General features: G+C 57.5%; 2 protein-coding genes across 4 annotated transcripts; both read left to right on the top strand.

Moving 5' to 3' along the window:
• Nucleotides 1-1,204: 1,204 nt before the first annotated feature.
• Nucleotides 1,205-3,459, top strand: RIPPLY1 (ripply transcriptional repressor 1). The gene is made up of 4 exons (XM_064518276.1): nt 1,205-1,580; nt 1,882-1,948; nt 2,691-2,776; nt 2,891-3,459. Exons 1-4 carry the CDS (start codon nt 1,489-1,491, stop codon nt 3,099-3,101), a joined length of 456 nt encoding a protein of 151 aa, XP_064374346.1. The 5' UTR covers nt 1,205-1,488; the 3' UTR covers nt 3,102-3,459.
• A 6-nt stretch (nt 3,460-3,465) lies between these two features.
• On the top strand, nt 3,466-17,706 carry PRRG3 (proline rich and Gla domain 3). Of its 3 annotated transcripts, none has more exons than XR_010391047.1 (4): nt 3,466-3,581; nt 8,549-8,590; nt 9,316-9,515; nt 10,475-10,935. XR_010391047.1 is itself a non-coding variant. In XM_064518275.1 (4 exons), the coding sequence occupies exons 2-4, from the start codon at nt 8,584-8,586 to the stop codon at nt 14,559-14,561; spliced, it is 705 nt and encodes a 234-aa protein (XP_064374345.1). In that variant the 5' UTR covers nt 3,466-3,581; nt 8,549-8,583; the 3' UTR covers nt 14,562-17,706. The 3 variants fall into 3 exon arrangements, 1 of the variants encoding a protein (XP_064374345.1); XM_064518275.1 differs by lacking the exons at nt 9,316-9,515; nt 10,475-10,935 and adding exons at nt 13,299-13,459; nt 14,025-17,706; XR_010391048.1 differs by lacking the exon at nt 8,549-8,590.
• The last annotated feature ends 1,205 nt before the right edge of the window (nt 17,707-18,911 follow it).

Below are 18,911 nucleotides of genomic sequence, written 5' to 3'. Positions count from 1 at the left end.
CATAGTGGGAGAGCCCGCATGCTGGCCGGGGGTGTGCACAGCTCTGCTCCCCCAGGCCAGGGCAGGCACTCAAGCGCTGTCGGGACACCCACGGGTGAGCTTTGCTGTGCTCCAAGGCAGGGACTGACTGTCCTGGTGCTCAGCACCAGACATGCCTGCTGTCCCCATGCCCGTGCGCTGGCGGGGCCGCTGGCCTGCCTGGGGGCTCGAGGCGCTCTGTGGACACGCTCGGCGCTGGCGAACCCAGAGAAGGATCAAAGAGGGACCGATACGGCGGGCTGCAGGATGGCGAGCGCGTGCCGTGCCGTGGCTCAGTGGTGCGTGGGACTGTCTGGGGTGATGCTGGTCTGGATCCAGCGCAGGAGGACACAATGTACCTGAAGACTCCAGCTCCTGCCACCTCAAGCAAGGTGACACTCAGTAATGGGGGTGTCCTAAGCTGGTTCCTGGCCAAGCCAGCTCTGTGTGGGCTTTTTGCATTGATTCAGCAAAGAAAATCCCACTGTTCCCTTGTTCCAGCTGCAGACTGGAACTGTTGTGCCCAGCACTGCCCTGAGCTGCGGAGGCTGACGCCTCTCCTGCCAGAGGGGAGAAATGGGGGAGGCAGGTTGGTCCTGGGAGGCTGTTCCTGGAGCAACCTGTGCCATAGCTGCAGGCACCCAGAGCAGGAGGGCCCCGTCCCAGGGCTTTGCTTGCTCCTTCTGTCCTGTCCTGCATCTCCAGCAGCCACTCTACACCCTCATCTGGCAGGCAGTGGGGCCGGCAGTGGGGCCAGCCCTGCTCCCAGCCCCAGGGGGAGAATCAGCCCTTGTTCTCCTGCTTCTCTGGCAGCGCAGGGCCAGGGCCTGGCACCTCCTTGGGGTGAGCCCAACAGGGGCTGAGAACCTCTGAGCACGGCTATGGCCCTGCTTTACAGCTGGGGTGCATCTCCTGCGGGTCCATCTTCCCTCTCCCTTCTCTCTTGTACATCCCTTCAGCCAACTCCTGGTAGCTCTGTGCTTGCCACCATTGCTGCCCATCACGCTGTCCCACTGCTGCCCATCACGCTGTCCCACTGCTGCCCACCACGCTGTCCCATTGCATGCCCACTGCGTGCCCATCGTGCTGCTCCAGTGCTCCCACTCCCTCCCCAAGTCCCCCCTGCCTTATGCAAATGGTTGCAAAGAGCACTTAATCATCCTCATTAATTGTCTCTGCCCTCCGCTGCTCCCCCCGGCCCCCCTGGGGATTTTCTCACAAATGGTGTCCAACTTTTCCCTTCTGTGTTTTGCTTTTCCACCAGAGATCACAGCACGCCGCTCCCAGCCTCCCCCTGACCCTCTGTTTACACAACTGGGACAAATTTCACACCTGGGGGACCGCTGCCCCCCGCACCCCTGGCCCCTGCCCTGAAGAATTTGAGTCACCAGCCGGCGCGGGGCTATAAAGGCATCCTCGCGCGGGGCTGCGGCCTCGGAGGGGACATCGCTGCCGCCTCTGCCCGCCACCATGGAAGCTACCGCCTGCTGCCTGCCTGCTGCCTGGCCCCGGCTGCCCGCAGCCGGCACTGGCCTGGCCCCACGGCCTGAGCAAGGGGGCAGGTACCGCGGGCGCTGCAGGGCAGGGGCGCGGGGGTGAAGGCTGCGCTGATCCCAGCGGCTGCGGCTGGGAGAGGGGGCGCAGACCCGGGGAGCAGTGCCAGGTCCCTTGGGGGGGGGAGCAGGCAGAGGGGCGCTGCGGGTGCTGCGGGCTGGGCTGGCACGGGTGCACCCGCAGGCGTCCGATGGCCCAGCGGGGCTGGGGCCGGGGCCCGTGCGGGCGCGCGGCTGGGGTGCGGGGGGACAGTGTGTGGAGGGGGAGCGGGCCAGGGCTGCGGTGGCACTGAGCCCGCTCTCCCCGCAGAGCCCTGCCTCTCTGGAGACCGTGGCTGCCCCGGGACGAGGAGGCGTCCGGCCCGCAGATGCATACCGTGAGTGTTACGCTCCCTGCTGGGTCCCCCTTCTCCCACCACAGGGATCGGGGTCCCCGTCCGGGGCAGGCAGAAAACCGCCCTCTTGCCCCAGACGCCTGCACCCATCACAAGCGCCCCCAGGCTCCGGAGGGTCCCTGCATCCCGACACCCCTCCAGCCCCGAGCCGGGGTCAGCCCGAGCCCATCTGCCTCGTGGAGGGTGGCGGGGCTCCATGAGGAGGAGGAGGAGGAGGAGGAGAAGGGCCAGCAAGCGGGGGACACCCCGGTGGAGCAGCCTGCGCGCCCCCACAGTGCCCCACGGCCGGAGGCAGCGCCGGGCAGAGCCCGCTGGCAGTGCGGAGGGCTGCGCGGGGGCCGGAGAGGTGGCTGGGGGCATTCCTCAGGGGGTTAGCGGGCGTCTGGGCAGGAGCTTTGGAGCGCGGCAGGGAGATTACGCTGGCACACAGCCCGCCGGCGAGGCCTGGATGCCAGCTCCCTCGGCGGGGTGCAGGGACCACGGCCCGTGCAACGCAGGCGGGGGGAGAAGCAGGGTCCGGTGGAGGCTGAGCCTCCAAGGCTGTTGCACGGGGGCTGCAAGGTCTGGGGCGGGTGTAAAACCATCCCGGCGGCTGGAAAAGGTCCCCAACCCCGCTGCCGTCCCCCCTCCTGAGGCTGCGTGGCCCTGCGCCCCGGGGGCCGTGACAGGAGGAGGGGGGCAGTGGGATGCCGGGCAGGTGCCCACCCGGGCGGTGTCTCCGCAGGCTCGGCCCCACGGTGCGGCGGGGGACGGCGGCCCCGACAACGCGGCGGGGGACAAGGCGCTGGCGCCCTTCCACCACCCGGTCAGGTGGGTCCTCTGCTGCCCGGTGCCACCGCAGCGGCGGCCAGCGGGGCTCAGCGCCGGGCCGGGCCGGGGCCCCCCGAGGCCGGGGGTCTCAGGCGGGCGGCTCTCCCCACGCAGGCTCCTCTGGCCCAGGTCCAAGTCCTTCGACTATCTGTACAGCGTGGGGGAGAGGCTGCTGCACAGCTTCCCCGTGCAGGCCACGCTCTGCCTCTACGACGACTCGGACAGCGAGGAGGAGGAGGACGACGAGGAGGAGGAGGAGGAGGCCGTGCCCCCCCGGGAGCCAGGCTCCCCGCGGCGGGCACCCGGCGCAGCCCGGGCGGTGTGAGGGCGCCCCGTGCGCGGGCAGCGAGGGCCGGGCGCCGGCGGCGTGAGGGAGGGCGGGACCTGTCCGCCCCGGCCGGCCCTGGGCCGTGACCGGGGTCTCCCCGGGTGCCGCGCGGCACCGGGGAGGCGGGGGAGGCGGCAGCACTACAACTCCCAGCACCCCCCGCGGCAGAACCCCGGTCCCGCCATGGCACTCTCCCATTGGGTACAGGCTCGCCCAATCTCGCTTGGATTGGGGGGGGATGGGCATAGCAGTCCGCCCACTCCCCCTTCGCGCTCCCATTGGGCAAGCAGGATGAGGGGGCGGTGCGTGCTGGCCGCGGCCGGTTCGATTGGCCGAGAGGCGGCGTTTGGGTGGGGAGAGGCGGGAGCGCGGCTCCGCCCCGCCCCTCCCTCCCCGTTGGCGGGCGGGAGCGGCTGCGGCGCGGCGGGGCGCGAGGCGAGGCGAGGCGAGGCGAGGGGCGGCAGGAGCCGCCATGAGGTACGGGCGCGGGCCCGGGGCGACTGGGGGCTGTGGGGTGAGGGGCGGGGCTGCGGGGTGGCAGGGGGCTGTGGGGTGAGGGGTCAGGAGCTGTGGGGTGAGGGATCAGGAGCTGTGGGGTGGCAGGGGGCTGTGGGGTGAGGGATCAGGAGCTGTGGGGTGGCAGGGGGCTGTGGGGTGAGGGGCTGGAGCTGTGGGGTGAGGGGCTGGAGCTGTGGGGTGACAGGGGGCTGTGGGGTGAGGGACTGGAGCTGTGGGGTGACAGGGGGCTGTGGGGTGAGGGATCAGGAGCTGTGGGGTGACGGGGGGCTGTGGGGTGAGGGGCTGGAGCTGTGGGGTGACAGGGGGCTGTGGGGTGAGGGGCCGGAGCTGTGGGGTGGCAGGGGGCTGTGGGGTGGGCTGGAGGGGAAGACTATGGGGTGCCCAGGATAGGGGCTGTAGGACGGGGTGACAAGGAGGGTGAGGAGGGCCGGAGTTCTGAGGTGAGGTGACGGGGTGAGCTCTGGGGTGCTGGGAGCAGGAACTGCGGGGTGGGGTGACAAGGAGGATTGTGTGATGAAGGGGGCAGGAGTTATGGGGCTGTGGGGGTTACGGGATGAGGGGGTGAGGAGTTTTGGGGTGGGATGACAGGAATGATTACGGGGTGATGGGAGTAGGCGCTGTGGAGTTATAGGGGAGGGCCATGGGGTGGTGGGGCAGGACTTGTAGGGTGGAGTGATGGTGGGGTTCTGGGGACGGGGCGGCAGCTGTGGGTGAGGGGTGGGTTATGAGATGATGGAGGTTTAAGAACTGTTGGGGTGATGAGGAGGGCTGTGAGGTGCTTAGGGCAAGAGCTGTAAGGTACAAGTATGGGAAGAGTAACGAGGCAATGGGGCAGAGGCTGTAGGGAGGGGAGGAAAGGTGACATGGTAGGGAGGGAGGATAGCGGTGGTTTGTAGGTGGGAATCAAGAGACATGGAGCTGGAGAGGGAAGGGGCTGTTGGGAACTTGGGGAAGAGAAGAACCATGCATGTGGGGCAGAGGATGTGAAGATGAGGCTCATTTGGAAGTAGGAAGATCATATTAGGAATGTGTTTGGACTGATAAGAGGTTGTAGGGAAGATAAGCTAAGTGGGAGACCCTAATATGTAGTGACACAAGAAACTGGGGATGATGGAGAGGATTTGGGGTTGGGCTTGGGCATTGAGGCAGGGCGGGGACGGTGTTGGGGCTGTGGTGGAGAGGAGGCTGACATGGAGCGGAGCAGAGGAAGGAGGCACTGGGGAGGGAGGAGAGGACAGGGGCTGCCTTGGGGGTCCTGTGGGTCAGGGTGGAGGCTGGCTGGGGGACAGCATGAGGGCAGGCCACATGGGATTGGCTCTGAGGGCTGTTTTGGGAGGCTGAAGCTTCCTGGCACCCTGCAGGCGCCCGCTGTCTCTGGCAAGTGAAGCTGGTGCAGCCTCTTCTCCTCAATGTGGATCTTGGCACGGAAAACCCCAAATATTGCTAAAATCTTGTTGGGCTGCTGGCAGCTGTGACCATGTGGTGCCAAGAGATCCAGCAGCCTCTCTGTATGCTGTGGCACGTCACCGGTGTTTGCAGGGTGTCGTGATCCACGCATCACCCCCCACCCCGTACCAGTGCCCCCAAACCTGGTAAAGAGATGCTGCTTCCTAGTCTACCTCCTTCTTCCCCCCATGCCTGCTCAAAGTCTGCTGGGGGCTGGGGCGGCGCACGCGCCATATTTTACCAGCACGATTTCCTCCTTTGGCAACAGTGACGAGAGCGGGGGCGGAGATGGGGGGAGCCCGGGGGAGACACAAATGTGTGACTGCAGCATCCTCTCTCTCATCACTGTGCCTCGCGCCTCCTCATGGTTACCTTAGCAACCTCCTATCGATGGGGGTATTTATAGAGGAGGCAAATGCCGCTCGCCCGTCGGGAAGCGGGGGGGGGGGGGGGACCTGGATTGGGTGGGCGTCTGCTGAGGTCAGCCTCCAGCTTCAGGCTTCTTTCAGCTTGTTTGGTTGAGCGGAGGCAGAACGGATGCTACTCGTGTGTTGTCAGAGCGTGCGGTGGCCCAGCTTTCCTGCCCATCTGAGGTGCTGGAGCTGGTGAAGGTGGTTAGGATTTGCGTGTGGAAATAGAAATGAGCATCTGGGATGTCCTTGTTTCTCACATGCACCCAGAAGTTGGCATTTTTCATGCTTTTAGGCTTGTGTAGACCTGGTTTATTGTTGCACTGGAATAAACAATCTCTGAGCTCTGATATGGTGTGCATCAGCCCTCCTCTTTGGAAAAAAGATAAAGAAAAAAATCTTCCCAAACTGATCATCGCTGTGCTCTTACACCTGAAACATGTTGCCTGATGTACCACATGGGTTGTGGAGCCTGGGGCACTGACAAATCTGGTCTTGAATGTCCAGTGTTATTTATGTGACTCAGTACTGCTGTCTGTCAAATGGGGGGGATGTGGTGCTTATTGCCTGTAATAGCCTGTGGTACAAAGTTTTTGTGTTATGGAAACTATGGCAAGTTTTCCATACAGTGTATTTTATTGTGTGGGCTTGGTTTTCTTAATAAAAACTGATCACAGAAAAAGCAGGTCAGGTAGTCTCTGCTTATAGATGACACAGCCTGTGGGGGAGTGATTGTCAGCCTGCGATGCATGGATCCTGGAGGTCTGTGAAACTGCTCTCAGGGATCCATAAAAATCACTTAGAGAAGCAAGATTAGGTACACGATTCCTTGGGAAAAGAAAAGTGAACAGTCTTCTTGTCTGGACCATGAGGTATAGGAGATGGCGGATCTGATTTATGTAATTCAGCTGTTCTGTTGATTTCCCCTGCTTCTGCTTGAGTTCCAGCCTGAGTTTTGCAATCTCAGTTTCACAAACTGTTTTAAAGAGTCTGCTTTCTGGCTCTGGAAGCTGCCTGCCCACACTGCTTCAGGCTTGTTTGGCCTCTCGCCATTCCTGGTGCAGGAGCCTCAGAAGCCATGTGAAACCTTGTTTTGGCAGGGAGAAATGCTAGTTTTACTCAGAAGTGGGCTGTTGATGAGGACGGATACTGCCTGTCTTGGTGGCAATGCTTCAACCCTTCTGTGTGTCTGGATTCTTGCTTTTTAAGAAATTTGTTTCTAACACTGCTGACCCAGTGAATGGCCTTATGCTGTCACTGACCTCACTTCAGCTGAGCTAATTAAAGTTCTTTTGGGTCAAGACTGAACATCCAAAGTCCTGGATCTTAGGTCAGGGTGTATTTTAATTCCTGTTGTTACTAACTGCCTTTGCTCCTTCATTCAGTATAAATCCCTGTAGGAGTTTGGTCCTGTCACCTGTGTTTTTTGACAGAATTGTGATTTTTGTCACAGGTGCCCCTTTGAAGGTGAGGGGAGCTGAGTTTGGCCAGGGTCTGGTCTGTAGGTAGTATGTGGGAGTGGAAGGGAAGGACCTTGCTACTCATGCATCTAGCTCAGTGTTAGAGCATGATGAAAAGACAAAGCGTGAACCCCCCTCCCAAAATGCCTCCTATAAGCAGAGAAAGATCTGCCTCTGCAGAAATACGTTTTCACTCCTGTGGGTCTTAGGTTAGTTTAGTTTTTGAAGTGCAAAAGGTGCTGTTCCAGCAGAAAAACTGCCTTCCTGGGTGCGTAGGCAGCTCCTGCGTTGTTGCTGCTGCTCTTAGCTTGGCCAAATGTCTTTTAGAAGAGGTATGTGTCCTTTCCTCTCCTGCTATGTAATGTGCTGTATGCTTTATGGCAGTGGAGGAAATGGTACAGCCATGTTTATTGCAGATTGTGGGTAGGAGTTGCAGAAGTGAGAATTGGTATGACTGTGAAGTTGATCTAAAACAAGATGACTGCTTTACCTGTATCCATCAATCTCTTTTGGGAGGGAAGAGTAGCAGACTGTTCCCAGCGGCTTCTGACGCACAGGCTGGACCTTCTAATGAGATGCTGGGCTTCTCCCTGATCTCAGTTCTTCCCTCTCTAGTTAGGATGTCTGTCTGTTAGGATGGGCTTTTTGGGCAGGAACCTGGCCCTCACTGGGCGAGGTGCTGTACAGGTACAGCAGAGACCTGCCCCAAGCAGCTGGTGACAGCTGGCAGGCCAGGCAGAGGAAGAATATGGTGTCAGATGCACTTTCTGCACTCAGCAGAGCATCCTTAATCGCTCTTCATGTGCATCTCTTTGTTGAGTGGAGATGTATTACTGACTGTTTTACGGATGTCCAAATCAAGTGAAGGGAAGTATCTCCCTTTTTCTCTTTGTCCCATGCTGGTTATGTTGAAGTCTGTCTCTTAGAGAAGCTGACCCTGTCTGAACATCCTTGATTTCTGTGGACTCAAAGAAAGCAAAGTGCTTGTCAGGTTACAAGGCTGGGTCTGATTTTTCCTTCTGCCCTCCCTTCCTAGGAGGGCTGCAGGTAGGGAGTGAGGAGCAGATGTCTTCTGGCTAGGCAGTCATCTAGTTGTTAATCTGAGGACACTGGATTTTTGGAAGCAGTTTGGAAACATGAACCACTAAAGCCAGTAATAGCAAAACACGTTGTTGAGCCTCTGTCTTCCACACCTCTCTCCTCTGCATTGTGTGGGTACTCCTGTTATAAACCTGTCTCCTATTGAGGGCGTTCTTGCGGTACTTCTGGCCTCCTTCTGCCATGGGCCCTGGAAATTCAGCATAGATTGGCCATGTCCAAACAGCTTCCTGCTGGGAGATGGGAGATTGCTGTGTGATGCGGGCTGTTCCCTGAGAGCTGAGGGTACCCTGGGCAGCTTTGGGCTCTCCAGCCATATGGTGGGTGGGGAGGCTGATTGAGTCCTTGGCTCTTGGAAAAGGTAGTGCTTGACTGAGACCAGTCATGGGTCCACCAGATAGCACCCTGCTTTCTGCATGGATCTGACCCTGGGTTTTGGAGGGCTTTGGCTTCAGGGACTGCTGGGCTGAAGTCTGAGCTCTCAGTGACTCTCCTGTTTTCTTCCCTGCAGGTAGGTGGGAGCCCCCAGTAGCCGAGTGAGGCAGCATGGCAAGTAAGTGTTCCTCACTCAAGGCAGAGAGGTGGCAGTGGCACCGCAGGGGAGAAGGGGAGTGTTTTGCAGCCACCTCTCAAGGAAGGGGCGCCTACGTCTGTGTTTTTTGGGGGGAGAGGGGCCATTATTCTCTGTGGGGAGCAGATGCCAGTGGCTGTTATCCCTGGACAAGGTCTGAGGTCCAGCCTGTCTTGTGCTTTTCTCTCCTCTGAGCAAGGTGGAAGCTGAGAGGTGGTGCTGAAGCGCTGACCTCTCCAGGACTCCCTGTATGCTGCAGTGTTTATTTGTATTAGCTTTGTTTGTGCAAGGCATGACTTCCTAAAGCTCTTTGGACTGACTGGCCCCTCTGCAGAGGTTGCTGGTTTGCCCAGGGATCTCCTAACAACAGTGCAACTCATGGAGGTGGCCCATGAGTTGCATCGTACAAGCTTCCCAGCCTGGGGGCCATGCTGCGCTGTAGGGTGTGTGGCTGGAGATGCTCACTCGGGCTCTGTGTTTCCAGTGGAGGCTCAGGCAGCTGTGTAACAGCTCTGTGTCAGCCCTGCTGGGAGCATGCTGGGTCTTGGCATCTGATCAAGTGCCTAGCAGACGGCCGCTCGGGACCAGCGGGTCTAGGGGCTGGCCTGGTTAAAGCTGGGCTGAGGCTAGCAAGGGTGCAGGGTGGAAAATGGCATATGGTCTGTAAAGAGCTGGACTGAACCTTCCCCCCTCACTCTTCCGGGCAGCCTGCATGGAGGCTGCACGCAGCTATGTGATGGGAACACAAGGAGGACGGCGGTTCTGAACTGCCTGGAGGATGGTGAACAGGACAGGGGAATTACTAGAGATCTGGGATCTTGGGATCTGCTTGAGGTGTCGCCGGAGCCAGCTATGAAGGTGGAGGCAGTAGTCAAGCTGGGCAGGAGGAGGACTCCAGGGATGACAGGTATGCATTCTTTTATCATCTGTGCTGTACCACGTGGGGAGGGAGCAGAGATCTTCAGGCTGTTTTAGACTGACACAAACAGTGTTTTTAAAATACAGTTTTAATCCTCTGTTATTGAGGTGTGTACCCAGCTAGGTCCCTGTCCTCCTCCAGCTGCTGCCTTTTCTTGTTCCTGGGGCTTTGCCCTCTGGGTGCCTGCTCACCAGCCCTTGCTGGTTGTGGGAGTTGCCCCTCATGGTGGCAGTGCCCCTCGCCACTGACCAGTCCCCTTGGCCAGCGTGGTCACCCACTTGCCCTCCCCCACAGTGCCTGCCTTGGAGCCCTGGCTGCCTCCTTCCAGACACAGTTGCATGTCACTCTGAAGAGAAGCAGCCCTTTCTGCATGCCAGACAGGAGAGCTGTGGGGTAGTGGCGTGGCCTAGCCGGCCTGCCCGCCACCAGGGGCCAGCAGCACCTTAGGAAACGTAGGAGGGATGGCAGTGAACCCAGTCCTTGGCTCTTGTTTCTCCTGCCTAAAGCTCTGACCTTTCCTGAACACCAGTGCTCTAGCTGGTGCATGGAGACTTGGGGAGGGACAAGGAGTCACTACTGACACCACTGGGCTGTGGGAAGTCTCTCCTCTGCCCTGTGGTTTGGGGACAGTACTTGTTCCTGCACAGCTGTCTGCTCCTTGTATGCATTGAGGGTCCCAGGCAGGAGATAAGAGTTTGCAAGGCTCTTGTTTACTAAGGCCATTGGTGTTCCTGCTCTGGTCCCCAGGCATGTGAGAACTCTTTGCACTTTCTTTTCATGTGGAAGAGGGGGAGGGAGCATAACTTATGTTTCTACTGTCCTGCCATTTCTAGATTCCCCAGGGAGATTGGGTGGGGGAGAGGCACAAGCCTCTATCTCAGCATGCTTTCAATTGGGACATTGCTCGTGATACCTGCCTGCCTGTTTGTTTTTATTTCCCATCATAGTGGCCACTTCAACATGGCAAAGCAGGGAATGGGGCAAGTGACTGGTATCTGCGGGGATGGAAAACCCTGACAGCCTGGGATGTGCAGCCAAGCCTGTTGCTCCAAGATGTGCTGAGGAAGTTGGCAAGATGCTCAGACTGAAGCGCTGAGGAGGGGAGAGTTGATACTGCAGCCTGATTGAGGCAAAGGAGTTGAGGCCAGACTTCTTCAATGAACGATGGGTTGTTTACAGATTGGATGGTATCTTTGTGAAATCTCTTCTTCAGGAAAGGCTCAAGAGAAGGCCTGAAGACCCACTCCCTGTCCAGCTAGTATAGCCCTTCTCAACTGGGAAAGTCGAGGCAAGCTGATCCCTGCCTTCCTGTGAGGCACCTTCCGTGCCTCTTGAAAACACTTTTTTGATTGCCCTTGTTTAAAAAAAAAAAAAATGGTTTGCATAATAAAGTCAGTTCTGAGGGAAAGTCTCTGACTCATGTCATTCATGCTGTTCTTCATTTACACCTCAGTGGTTCAGCCCTCCGCAAACTCTCTCAGTGAAGCAAGCCATTAATAAATCACGGGGAAAAATGCACCCACACAGCACAAAAAAAGCCTTTAAGCGTGGGATGGTGTAGTTTGCAGTAACTGCTTATGGCCACGGCCCTGTCCCTGCCTTTACATTTGCAAATACTCTCAGAAATATATTGCTGTATTGTTTTAGGAGCTGGATAAATTGAAGGTTAAGCAGAAAGAAACCTGTCTCACTCTCTGGTAAAAGGCTCCTAATGGCAGAAGTGGGTAACTTTTTACTGTTGCATTTGATCCTTTATCAAGCTCCTTACTGAAGGAGTGTTTCTGCATTACAGCTCAGCTGATCTAATGGGAAAGTCCAGTTGTCCCCTTGCTGCCTCGTCCTGCATTTGTTGATGTTGCCACAATGTGAGTTGGTTCATCTGGTTGATCCAGTGGAAGACTAAGCCTGAGGGTGTTTGAGGTAAATAGGTTTCTGTGGATCAGCCAGCTGAACTGATTCATCTTGCTCAAGGGAAGCAGCAGGATTAGGTGGCTGGGTGGGAAGAGTTGATGCCAGCCCACCATTTTGGTGGCAGCGTGCAGTTGGGTGTGCTAAGCTGCATTATGGAAATGCTCTCTTATGAAATATGTGCACAGGATGTTTGGGTCCTGGGAGGGTCGTGATCTGTGTGGAGAGCTGCCTGCTGGTAACAGCTCTTGTTTGCCTCTTCCTGGGCTGCTGCAGGTCCTGTTAGGTGCTTGCTCCCTGCACCCCACAGAGGTCTCCCTCCTGCAGAATATGGTGGGAGTGGCTAAAAAAGGGCTATATCTTTTGCAGGCAAATAAATGCCATCACTGCTCAGTCTGGCTTCCTGACTGCATGCTCTGTGGTGAGATCTCACTGGCTGATGTAGGCAAGGTAGATGTTCCCTGGCTTTGGGAGCAGAGGAAGATCTGCAAGGCCTCCGCACCAAAAGGCAGTAGGGATGGGGATGTGAGGCCATTTGACGGGAGGTTTCTCAGGTTTCCCAACATTTGACTCTTGATTGCTGTGTGGTCCCCATGTTTTGGAGATGTTTGCCCGTCTTGGGCCTAGGCTGGGGCAAAGGCACACTGGTTCCTGAAGCCTCCTGAGCTTGTATGACCCTGCAGCAGCTTTCAGCCTGGACGCCAGCTTCTAGTGCGCAGTCTGTCCTCCTTGTAAGGGGCCTGGTCTTGCACCCCCAGAGCCCTTCTGAAAGCTCAGGAGGACCTGCTTGTCCTGAAACAATGATTTGGTGGGCAGGCAATGTCCCTAAGTTATTGGTATTGCTTTGTCCTGGCTATGGTGGCTGGCTGCTGGGCGTGGGGCAGCTGCCTCATGCCCTCCTAACTGCTTTGCTGAAGATCTGCTTGGCCTCTGGCCCACCTTCTCTGGGAGGTGATGCTGAGTGCTTTAGGATTTGGGGAGGCTGGCTTCTTCTCCCATAGTCCTTGGAGAATGCTAAAAGGCTTCCTCAAATCTGTTCAAGCAGCTTGTCTACTGGGTGTGCTCTAGCCTGTTGAGTTGGGGGCTCAGTGTCCCCTTGCTGGGAGCTCTCCTATCCCCAGGTGGCTCCTGCCCGGTGCTGGATCCGCTCGCATGTATGACCATGCCCCAGTGAGGTGTTGGCTGGAGCAATGCCAGGCGGCTCTTCTGCTTTGAGGTGCCTGTGTTCATCCCCAGTTCTGGTGCTGGCAGCACTGAGGGAACTGAACAGGCCTGAAGGGGGACTGTGGATATATGAAGCAAGAGGGGAGGCTTTGGGGTGATGAAAAGGGGGACTGTAAAATGCTGTGTAATGAACTGTGTGTTGGGTGACTGAGGTGGCAAACTGTGCTGGGTTTGGTCTTGGCCCTCTGTTATGGCACAGAGGCTTGGCTCCACTCCCCAGTGCTGTGAGATCTTGGTTGCCCTCCAGCAAGTGGGCTGAAATCCTGTCAAGGGCAGGAAGCAAGTCTTCTTAGGGCCTTCTCTCTCTTCTTAAGTTGTCCTGTGTGCTCTGAACCTGTCACTTCCTATGTCTCTAGCATCTCAGCCCTGGTGGAAGGATCCTACTGGTGCTTGGAGTCTCCAGGCAGACCCCAAGAGCCCTGTTCCCTTTTGGGTCTGCTCTCCCTTGATGGGCTTTCCCTGCTGTACTAGGAGCTTGGATGAATTGCAGCCCTGGGCTATTTGGTACCTCTGATGCCTTTTCCCAGTCTGTGTCACCAAAATCCTGTGCTGTAGCCCAGCAGTTGGGGAAAGCCTGACTGGGCAGAGGTGAGCACAGGATTGTCTGTGTTCATTGTCTCTCTGCCTTGTGTGTTGCAGTGTTCCTGGGGGCCAGGAATGCCCACTCGGTCCTGAAGCGCTTTCCCCGAGCCAACGGCTTCCTAGAGGAGATACGACAGGGCACCATTGAGCGGGAGTGCATTGAGGAGGTCTGCAGTTATGAGGAGGTCAAGGAAGTGTTTGAGAACAAAGAGAAGACGGTATGTGTGTCCCAACCTGCTCCCCCATGGATGTGTGAGGCACTTACAGCTTAGCAAGCTGGGGGCACAGAAGAAAAGTACAGGAGGGAATGGACTCTCCTGTGCTCTTTTGTCTTCTTCTGTCTGCGGACAGCATGCTGTGGCCTTGCTTTCCAGTACCACTTTCCCTTTCCAGGCAATGTCTTCAGCTTTGCCAGGATCAGGGCACCCTGCCCACAGCTCCAGGTCAAGTTGGCACTCAAATGGCACGTGTCAGAAATTCCCATTGCTGTCCCCAGTTCTCCAGGCTGGGGCTGGCATTAGCCAAATTGTTGTCTACATGGCATAAGGGCTGTTGACCACTGTGGAGGTGTGTTCATATAGTCTTTTGTGCTGGTTGCCACAGTGCCTCAGATGTTGGCAGAATGGTTCAGAGCCCTGGTGAGGGTGGTGGGGAATAGCCAAATGACTCTGCCTCCTCTGTGGGCCCAGAGATGGCAGTGTTTGTCACTGGTGCTCGTGGTAGTCACATAGTGCTTGTCGCATGTGCAAGCACATGATGGTTGCTTCTCTGTTTCTCCCACAGATGGAATTCTGGAAAGGCTACACCAACTCTGTCTACTCTGTCAAGGACCCCGGACACAGCACAGAGCGCTCAGATGCTATGTACGTGGTGGTCCCCCTCTTGGGAGTGGCTCTTTTGATAGTCATCGCCCTCTTCATCATCTGGAGGTGCCAGCTTCAAAAGGCCACCCGCCACCGCCCTTCCTATGCCCAGAACCGCTACCTGGCCAGCCGAACGGGGCGCAGCCTCCCCAGGGTCATGGTGTATCGGGAACGGTCGCAAAGCCAAGGGGAAACGCAGTATCAGCGAGAGGCGAGCAACCGGGTGGTTGGAGATGGCAGAGCAGGGGGCACCCCCCAGCAAGATGGCACCCTCTACCCGCCAGAGCATTCAGTCTCTGTCCTCTCCAGACTGTCCAGTGCCACCCCTCCACCTTCCTATGAGGAGGTGACAGGGCACCCAGAGAGCAGCAGTGGCGAAGAGACCAGCATCTCCTACAATGACCCGCCACCCAAGTATGAAGAGATCGTGGCCACTGCCCCTGCTGCGGGCAAATAGCGGGTCTGATGCCTCCCTCCTGCCACTTCACACATTCCAGCGCTCACACCCACACCCATCCCTCACTGTGCCTGGGACCCCCTTCCTGTGCCAATCAGCACCCCATCTCACTTGTACAAGCTGGTGCCATCACAGAATAGCCTTACCCTCCTTACCAAAAACAGCTGTCCCAAAGTGGGGGTGGGGATGGGAAACGGGATGGCTCTGGAGTCCAGCCAGACATCTCCTTCCCCCTGCTCTCCACACACATAAGTGCTGTAGCAGCCAGAGCAGAGTGGCAGCTTGTTACTGGCTCAATGCGGGGGTCTCCCCATGGTGCATTTGATTTCCTTCCCTTCCCTTCAAAAAGACATAACATTTCCTGTGATTAAAACAGCCTTGCTGCCTCCCTGGGGCTCTGTGGGGCCCTACTGTGTGTACACACTGGCTCATGGGCCTGAGGCACCTGTGGGACTGGTGTTGGGACAGAAGGGGTCTTTGGGGTTGTTCCTTTGCATGCCCAAGTTCACTGGAGCCAGTTCATGATGTGCTGAGACCTCAGTCTTCACCAGACCCTGTTTTGCTGCTTGGGGCTCTGATTAGGAGTTGGGGATGCAGGAGGGGTGCTGTGAATTTCTCTCTGTTCTCACAGTCGGTGTCCACACTTTGCATTCAGGAAAGAAAGTTCCCCGTGTGTGCGGGTTATCTGCTAGGTGGGAGTGGGTAGCTTGGTCTGTCCTGTGTTGCCTGTGGTGGTATTGTTTGTTTGGAGAACAGGGAGGAGCAGCTTGGGAAGTGTTCTGTGATCTAGATCCCTTTTGAAAGGAGGGGAGGCTGGTGGTGATCTTGTCCATGAGGTGAGTGACTGGAATAGTGTCCCAGCAGTTCCCTTCCTGATGGCCTCTGCTTTCCTGCTGCAGGGTGCCAAGGCGGGGAGTGCAGAGCCCTCCAGAGTGTGCTGGGAGCAGGGGGGCTGGTTGTGGCGGAGCTGGCTGGTGGGGTTTTCTCTGACTTGGAGTCAAAGGTGGTCCTTTGGCTTTAAACAGCAGGGATACTGCTGTCTCTGGGAGGCTTGCCTGCCTGCTGTCTCCCACACAGGTGGGATGCAGTTACAGAGTGGTCCTGTGCAAGCCTCCATCTCAGTTGTTCTCCCAGTGTTCAGTTGTGAATCACTATCTCCTTCAGGCAGGAGGAAGTGGATGGACCCTCTCTACCTGGAGCAGATAACAGTGCTCCCTTCCCTACCCCAAATCTCTCTGTCCTGCCTGGCCCTCTTCAAGGCTTTTCATCAGGCAGAGCAGGCATGGGGGGTTGTGGGACCCTGCTGTCTTTTGAGACCCTGTGGTGGGCAGAGAGCTTGGTGGCCATGGCCATGGAGGGCCTGCTGCTGCTCCCTCCCATGGCTGGTTGTGTAGCTGGGGGCACTAGAACGAGCAGTGAGAGTGATGAGGATTGCAGCGGGACCTTGCTGGGGAGCTGAGCCCAGGCAGCCCCAACATGGACTTGCAGCACAGGGATCGTTTGCTGGACAGGTCGGGTAGTGCCTTTGGCTGCCAACCCAGCTGCTGTATTGCAGCCTGGAAAGTGGGAGTGTGGCTGCTGGGACTGGGTCTGGTCTAGAGGGATTGTCCCCCTAGAGCCTGTCCTCTCTGCCCCTTGTGCTGGGTGAAGGTACAACTCACTTGCTCCGACACTGCCTCAGTTTCCTCATCTATAAGGACAGACCCTGCTTGGGCCCTTGGTTTCATCTTGCTGGAGGGGAGGGCAAAAAGATCTTGCATAGGGGGATATGAGGGTGTTGGGAACTTTTCTAGATCTTACAGGTTTGAGAGATCCCTCTGTTATCTGCGAACATGTGGGGAGATCTCATGCTGGTGCCCATGGGAGATTTGAAAACACATGGGAGCAGGGGACAGGGCCTGGCGGATTGTGCTGGGTTTCAGGCTCAGGCTAACGGGGTAAAACAAGGGCAGGTGTGCACATAATGGGACCCATTAACCACATGGTCTGCATCTCCCCTGCCCTGCCCAGCCTGAGCCCGGGGCACCTCTCCCCATGGCTCTCATCTCCCCGATCGCAAGGAGGTGAAGGGCTTACAGGAGCTGGTGCTCTGGGCTAGCTTTTTCCCCTTCCCCTCCTTTCAATCCCGTTCCCTGCAGACATGAACCCCTGACTGGGGCATGAGCCCTTGGCTTGGGGGCAGCCCCCATGCGGCTGCTGAGGGCCCAAGTGGGGAATTTGGCCCCCCCCACCCCTCCCATCTCCTTTTGGCCACCCCTGGGGCTTTTCCGTCATTTGCTAGTCTTCAGTGGACAAAGCAACAAGGTAGAGAGAAGCAAAGAGACCCCCACAACCCCGGAAAGCAGCCAAACTAGGAAGAGAAACCACACAAAATCAGAGCTGCCCCGAGAAATGGCTGCACAGGTGAGAACTGACTGACCACAGCGTGCCCTGGGCCCAGCAGCTGGGGACACCAGCGGGATGGGAGCAGGGCCAAGCCCTGGTGCCTCTGACTGCTGGGTCGTGGTGGCAGGGCAGGGCTGAGCTGGGCACTTTGGTGTGGGACAAGCATGTCCCCTTTCATGGAGCTGAGCTGGAAGAGCAGCCACTTGCAGGGTCCAAGTGGTAGACCTGTCCTTTCCCAGTAACATATAGTGGGTTAAAAAGGAGGTCCTGCTTCCCACCCCTGGCCCAGGCTAGGCCAGAAACACCCAGCGCGCCAGCCCTCGGGGTTTACCCCAGCCCTGGTCTCTCCACCAGCACCGAAAGGCCGTCGTATGTCTGTGGGCTGCCCGTGGCCTTGCACCCCGCTGTCCCCCTTGGTCCCAGCAGTGCGCTCGCAGCAGGTCCTCTCAGCCCAGAGCCGAGGTTTATCCAGCGCGGCCGTTGCTGGGGCAGGGCCCACGCCTGTGGGATTTGCAGCTGCGAGCACCTAGTCTGTCTCCTCCCAGGCCTTTACTTTGCCTCTTGGCCTTAGCAAATTGGGGTTATGCGAAGACCTGACGATGAGCGTCAGGGTCGGAGCCTGGAAAAGACCAGAGGGAGACAGAAGGGCACTCTTGGATCCTCTGTCTTTGATGCTCGGTCATTATCCCTGCAGTTTGTATTCTGTAAAACTTGGTATATTTCTGTGCAAAAAGATATTTATTAAAAAACCCTCACTGTCTGAGTGGTGCATGGTGGCTTTTTCCTGGACTCCTGGGACTGCGGATGTCTCCCCAGTCTTAACTGGGTTTGCATTTTTGTGGAGGCGTGCAGGTCGCAGAGGCAGCTGTGGGACGGCGGTGCTGATACCCCTCCGGGCACGGCCGCAGCACGGTCAGCAGCGAGGAGGGGACCAGCTCCTCTGTACGGCTGGGTGTGGGGCTGGAGACCCATGATGTGCTGCAGTGTGGCTGGGAACGAAGCCTCGAGTCTCCTCCATCCAACAGGAGCATCTGACTTCCCAGGCACGTGGTGAGAATTGGGAAGCAATGGGGAATTGTGAGCCCTGACCGGAAGATGAAGCGTGGAGGCATTTCCTAAAGTCTTTGAGGGGATTTAGGTGCCCACGTTGTTTTGATGTATCCCTATACGCTCCTAAACCTCTTGGATAATCCCCTTTAAATAGCAAGACTAGGGCAGTGCGGGATTTATTTCAAGCTCTTTCAAAACCGGATTTCACGGTCAGGCCTTGGACTCTGTCCCCATTCAGAAGTGTTTAAAACTCTTGTTCATCCCAAGCGGATCATTTTATCGCTGCAGACTGCACCTGAGAGGCAGCCGAGATTAGCTCTGGCGCGGCTCTGCGCTCGGATGGCTGCAGCCTGCCCTCCTGCCCGGGAAGGAGCCGGGCTCCTGCGCCCCTGCGGCTGCACGGAGGCGTGCTGTGAGCATCTCTGGGAGCCAGGCGAAGGATGCAGTTGGAACATAAGAGAGGCCCTGCTGAAAACAACCTCATGGTGAAAACTGCCCCTCCCCAGGCCTGGAGATCTGCACGTGCCAGGCGCCATGCTGTGATCCAGGGTCTTGCGCCTGGAAAAGGCAGTCCTTTCGCCTGGGCTAGCAAACTCATTACCTCTGTGATCAGGGCAGAAGAGGGTCCAGGTAAACTCTGTGGCTCCTCACTACTGCTGTCTTGTCTCTCCTCTGCCAGACTGCTAGTCCCCTGGCTGCCGGCATGGCACGTGTGCAGCTCATACCCCTTTTTGGTTAGTCCTGCATGATTGGAGATGCACTGAGATGCACAGCAGAGGTGAGAGGTTCACTGGGGAACATGCAACAGGAGCTGCACCCCTAGAGATGCCACTTCCACGCAAGTTTTTGGGCAGTGCCTGCTAGTCCTCGGGCTGTGCGCGCAGGCCCCATCACAAAGCAGCCCTTGTGCACAGC

Source organism: Dromaius novaehollandiae, chromosome 11 (assembly GCF_036370855.1).
Source record: "Dromaius novaehollandiae isolate bDroNov1 chromosome 11, bDroNov1.hap1, whole genome shotgun sequence".
In the NCBI taxonomy this organism is placed as follows: domain Eukaryota; kingdom Metazoa; phylum Chordata; class Aves; order Casuariiformes; family Dromaiidae; genus Dromaius; species Dromaius novaehollandiae.
This window is presented reverse-complemented; position numbering and strand designations above follow the sequence as displayed.